Source organism: Xiphophorus maculatus, chromosome 13, assembly GCF_002775205.1.
Source record: "Xiphophorus maculatus strain JP 163 A chromosome 13, X_maculatus-5.0-male, whole genome shotgun sequence".
NCBI classification, from domain to species: domain Eukaryota; kingdom Metazoa; phylum Chordata; class Actinopteri; order Cyprinodontiformes; family Poeciliidae; genus Xiphophorus; species Xiphophorus maculatus.
The window spans coordinates 24516494-24522635 of NC_036455.1; the positions used below are offsets into that span (position 1 = coordinate 24516494).

General features: G+C 36.9%; 1 protein-coding gene across 1 annotated transcript; it reads right to left on the minus strand.

Annotated features, from left to right (window-relative positions):
* Positions 1 to 261: 261 nt before the first annotated feature.
* snrpd1 (small nuclear ribonucleoprotein D1 polypeptide) lies at positions 262 to 3959 on the minus strand. The gene is made up of 4 exons (XM_005797352.3): positions 3833 to 3959; positions 3192 to 3268; positions 1906 to 2097; positions 262 to 548 (listed from the first exon to the last, which is right to left on the minus strand). Exons 1-4 carry the CDS (start codon positions 3844 to 3846, stop codon positions 472 to 474), a joined length of 360 nt encoding a protein of 119 aa, XP_005797409.1. The 5' UTR covers positions 3847 to 3959; the 3' UTR covers positions 262 to 471.
* Between the last annotated feature and the right edge of the window lie 2183 nt (positions 3960 to 6142).

Here is a 6142-nt window from a genome sequence, read left to right on the forward strand (position 1 = left end):
CTAAAAGTATCCAGACATTTAGAAAATATATTTTAATATTTGAGGTTAACAGAAGCTCTGACTTTATTCAATTTGACCAGTTAGAGAACGTAGAAAATGTTTTTTGTTTTTACCACTGAGCATGTCTTAAATATCCTTAAAAGAATACTTAGTAAAACATCAAGTGTATTAACGACTTGCTTAATCACTTTTAATTTTATTAAGTCTCTCCTAGTTGTCAGTGCAAGCAACCCCCCCACCCAAAAAAAAAGGAGCCAATTCTTGTTTAGTGCAAAAACACTTTATTAAACATCGTTTTGAAAAAGAAAAACAGAAGCTTTGAACTTTTTTATGGTCTTAATGTACAAAAAAAAGAAAGAGAAGCACACTGAAATTCACAAATCGTTTCCTCTAAACGAAAGGAAGAAGAAAAAAAACCAAACATCCTGTACAAACAGTGAAGTGATGAGAATAAACTGGAAGACCAGAGAATCATCTCCTTGGTCCACCTCGCCCTCGTCCCCGTCCTCTGCCACGTCCACGTCCTCTGCCTCGTCCGCGTCCCGCCACTGAGGAGACACATGAACACATTTAAACGTTACCAGAAGGAAACGGAGCGAGAATGGAGTAGAGAAATTATTTACCATCAGTCCAATACATAATTATAGCAACCTTTAAACCCAATAACACATTGAAGATTGGGCCAAAACGTAGCAAAATCTAATTTATATATTCTTTTATAAACATTGCTACTATGTCTATCAAAACATTATTTGACAGGCTGGAAAACATTTCATAATAGGCTGCATGAAAGGAACCAAACAGCAATAAATATTGAAACATAGCTGAGCATAAGGGATGTCTGCATTGAATTATTTAATCACCAACATTTAAACAATAAGTTCATCTGTTCAAACACATATTTAATATGTTAAAGTATGTCGCATATAAATGGTTATTTCCTTTTTTGTGGCACTTTTGGTGCCTGAAATCACAAAGCAGACTTTAGAAAATGTCCCAACTATGTTTACTACGATTCACATGCAGAAACACGAGGTATGTAAAACAATTCAAAGACTGAGAGAACAAAACGGACCACACACACAATTATTTAACGTACCGATGCTAAAAAGTGTTTCAGAAAAGATACTTGCACAAAAACAGACACCATTTTAAATTTTACACGGACACCATGCTTCAGACATACTGTGGTTAATAGATTTAAAATTCATTTAATGTGGAAAAAAATAGAGTTAAAGTTGAGCAGGAGGAAAAATTAAGTGTTATGGCACGCTTTCTTCTTGATCTTACTGCATTTAAAATACAAAGAAACAGCTTAAAATGTTATTAAGCTAATTAAAAGCTTCACTTTTCAAATGACCAAGTTTGTTCTGAATCTCACTAATATTGTAGTTTTCTGCTTGAGGGGTGGCTGTACTGCCTCACGCCAACTTATCAATCAATCAATCAATCAAATTTTATTTGTATAGCACATTTCAGCAGCAAGACATTTCAAAGTGCTTTACATCATTACAAACACAGAATCACAATGCAATATAGAATCAATCATTAAGTCAAGTTCCATCAATAAATTTGTAATTGATTACATTTCAAATACAAATCTAAACAGGTGGGTTTTTAGTCGAGATTTAAAAGAAGTCAGTGTTTCAGCTGTTTTACTTAATGGAACTTTGTGAAAACTAAACATTCCTGTCTTTGTTATCGCCTCAGGAAAATTCCTCTTAACCAGAAACTAAATACTCAAAAGAAAGAAAAAGCTGCTTTGTAATTAGCAGAAATGGTCTTTAAATTTCCCTTGACATTCATAAAATGGCAACATTAAAACTTAAGCGTTTCTTTAAAGAGGCTTTTAACCAAAGGCTCCGGCTCAGAGCAGACATTGTTTTTGTCGTTTAACTTTCTCACCTGCTTCTCTCTTCTTGGATTTGATCTTGGGCTCGATGTCCACCAGCAAGGTGTCCAGAGGCAGGCTGTCCGGCAGGATGAAGTAGCGGATGTTGTTGCCTCGGATGCTCAGCGACTCCAGCTGGGTGGGCTCCCTGTTCTTCAGGGTCATCTTCACCGCCTTCAGGTGGGTGTTCATGCTCACATCAACGCCTGCGAACAGAACAACAATCACTCATCCATCACCTGAAACGCAAAGAGTTCAACTGAAAACGCTTCCTAATGATAAAAGTTCAGGACAAAACTACTTTTAACAATCTGACTTAAAAGAAAACAAAGCAGTTCTGGGCACCTGCCTGAAAAAGCACTAATTTAGAGTTACTGCTTAAAAAAAATAATAATAATTGAACCACCTCAAGGTTAATGTCTTAATTCAGAGGTTATTGTATTTGAAACATTTCATATTCAGCACAACCTAGCCATATCTGCAGAAAGGCCCTGGAGCAAAAAATAAATACATTTTTCTAAGAATTACCTACTACAAAAAAAAAAAGGGCATGCTTTTGAATTAATAAAGTTTAACGTTTATGGCTTGCAGAGAGAATTAAAAAATGACGGAGTTTTAAACCGAATCGACATCTCAGCACCCGTATCTGCAATCATGATTCTACAACTTTATCAGAATAATAGTAATATTTAAAAATCCAGATGGAGTAAAGCCGATACTTCAGGCTAATTAATTTTATTAATTGGCCTGAAATTTTATTAATTGGCCAACAAATTTCAGTACAAAACCCTGATTTGGTCTATGAAGAAAAGTAAATTGGCTCAAAGTTACTCCCTTTTAATCACAGTGGTCTTCTGGCTGTTTCCTGATCCAGACTGAAAAGAAACATTTCTCTGTGATGAAAATTGCATAAGTCTTGATGTAAGTATTAGTACGGCTGGTGTTGTTAGCTTTAAAAGCGGACCTGAAAACATTATCTTCTATAAGTTTTTAGTGTTTGCCCTCAACCATGTTTGATAAAAAAAAAAATATCAAAGTGTTTCTGTCACTGAAAGACGGGAGTTGGGGAAAAAAACACACACTTGGCTCTCATTTGCAAGTTTCTCTGAATCGGAGTATGCCATTTTAAAAAAAAAAACTGCAGTTCTTTTATGCTGCAAATTTGCACTAACTGTACCGTGTGCTATTCTTGGTTCTGTTTTTATATTTTAAACTTTTTTTTTTATTAATACATCTACATGCTTCAGCCTGCTGCTGGTAAACTGGAGGAGGACATTACAGGTTATTTCTATCCTCTTACCTGTGATGGTGCCGTGAACCTGGGTGCCATTTTTTAGTTCGATGGTGACCGTCTCATGGCTGAGCTTCATCAAAAACCTGTGGACAGCGTTGGAGGTGGATTAAAACGACATCTGGGCACAACTTTGTAAAACACCTGCGTTACTCGGACTGCTGTTATTGAGCCTAGCATTAGCTCGTTAGCCTGTATTATGTAGCATCTACATGTAGAGTTTTTAGCCTCACAAAACTCAAAATAAACACCGACTACCAATTTATTTATTTTAACAGCTAAACAAAAAACAAAAAAAAAACCCGAAATAAACTAGAGTATTTATTCAACAGCAATAGATCACGGGAAATGGAAAGACACAACTTTATTTAGTAGGTCAATGCTAACGTACACTCGAGACTAGCGTAAAGCATTAAAACCCGCATACAAACAATTTTCATGTATTATAACTGCAGCAGAACTAAAAGTCTCTGCGTAATCGTTGGAGCATTTCATTTGTACCAACGCTCTGCCTCCATTCATTAGGAAGTTCTTCCCGCCTCTTCGCGATCAATTCGCTTCCTAATCTTCGCCCATCCGTCTCTATCGGCTCGACTTTCTCATCTCATGTCCCCACACGCGTTAAACGGTAGCCCCTCGTCGCCCCTTACCTGACTAGTTTCATGGTGGTGGCAACCAGTAGAGAGAAATCCTCCACTGAAGAGAAAAATTACAGCGATCGAGTGAAAACACAGGCCGCCGTTGGGTGTAAGGAGAAACGTTCAGGGATGTGACGTCATCAAGTAGCGGCCGAAAAAAAGAAGAGATCCTGCGCTGCCGCCGCCTAGTGGCAGAAGGATGAACACAAAAAGTTCAAATTCACAAGTTTTTTACTCCAATTTGTTGAACAGGTTTTTCACATGTAAACCCCCCGAATTAAAATACTAAAGGTAATTAAAAACTCATTACCTGACAGTTTCGTATTTTTTTAAAAGACGTTTGTCAAGTCAGTTACATTTATACCCAATGAATATTTTCCATCTGATTACATTAAAGCCACCATGTTCAGAATATTTTGTTGGGATCTTATTTAATATGACACAAATTTTACACGTTACTGTGGAGATATATGCAAATAAAAACGGGGGCGGGGGAACAGAAAAATACAAAGGGGGTGATTAAAAAACCTCTGATCAACTTCCTGTTTTGATGTCGGACAAATGTGCACTTGAAAGCTTGTTTTGGTAGATTCCAACTTGACCATTTTTTCCCAATAACAAATATTTATGTGTGTAGGCAACACTAAAGCTAACCTGAGAGCTGAAAAATCGATGTAGTAGCTTTTAATGACAGCCACACTTTACCAACTTACTTTTCCAAAGCTAAAAGTGCAACACCTTGGTTTTAAATACCGTAATTGTTCAAATAAGGCTGTGGAGGTAACATCTAACATCTGCAAATTAATTACAGTTGACTGTAATCAACTTACTACAATTGATTTACCATCATCTCAGAACCAGTTCTACAGAGGCATTGGCTCATTTCGCCCCCCTTCCCTCTGTAGAGCCGCCATGATCAACTCATTTATAATTAAGATCACATGTTTGACCCGATTACATTCTTGTAGTTGGAGAACTCCAGAAAGACACAAAAACACATTTTCAGTTCTTTTTATTGAGTAAACTCTGCACTGACACTTTCACTTGTAGATTTGGCCACACATCAAACCTTTCTTGAGACCAGGCGGGAATGTATCAAGTAAAATCAATGAAGAGTTCAGTTTCTTTCTTCTTTTCCCCCTAATTTATGAAGTTGTTGGTTCAGCGCAATAAATCAAGAATACAGTGAGAGGGGCACCAAATGGCACTGGACAATTATTCAACACAAACAGCCCTATTCTAACTTAGAAAAAAAAAAAAAGACAAAACAAAAGTAATAATCAATCTATTCCACCTGCCAGCTATGCTGGTGTAAAATGAAGACTTCAGGTTCAGTGCTTCCACTAACAGACCTGTAGTCTGAAAGGTTACGGCTCGCACCGGTCCCTCTAACATCGCGATAACCGATGTTAGCCATTTCATTTGGGGTTATCACGTCAGCTGCATCAGATCTTGAGCCAGGAAAGTTTGATTAAAGCACCAAAGCGTCTCTCACCACAGCAGGCAGTGTTTGAATCTCCTGTAAACATTACAGCAGGGAATAAATGACGCAATGTTCTTGCCTGAGTGAATGAAACAAACTGAACATTCAGATAAACCGGCTGCTCATTGTGGTGTGAAAACCTCCTAAAAACTGCCTCGGATGCACTTAAACATCAACCTCGTCACTGTGGGGCTCATTTGGGACAAATGAGTATTTGAAGCGGCGCCTCCTCCGTTTTCTTTAAATAAAATCTTTGCTCTGCAGGTTTAAAAAGTGAAAACTATAATAAATATCAACAAATACAAGAAAAAAGGCACACAGACCAATAAAACTCTGGCCTTAACTTGAAAGGAGATCATCTGTCGTAATTAATAAAGAATAAATTACAGTAAATTCCCATCCCACATCTAATCAATTACAGCAAACTGTACCAGTCAACAGCAGAGGAGTAGATATGATCTGCTTTCACTTACAGTACATTAACTATTACTTTGTCTCAGATATTATGTGCAAAACTCCTAAATCAAGCAGAACATAATAAATTAAGTCGCTTGAGGTGTTTTTTCTCTTAAATGTCAGAAGAAAATAATGCATTTAAAGACTTTTGCTGTAGTGTGAATTTCTTTCATTTTTACCAGCCTCAACATCAAAGTTAAAATAACGAGCGCAATTAAGTTAGATATCAGCTAATAAAGCATTGTGTGTTATTCCCCTATCAGAATTACATGACAGCAAAAAACGCTCCACTCAAATAACTTCTTTAACCATTTCACATTATATTGTTTTACATTTTGATTCGCTGGAAATTTGCCTTTCAAAATAACTCGCCTGAATGTGTT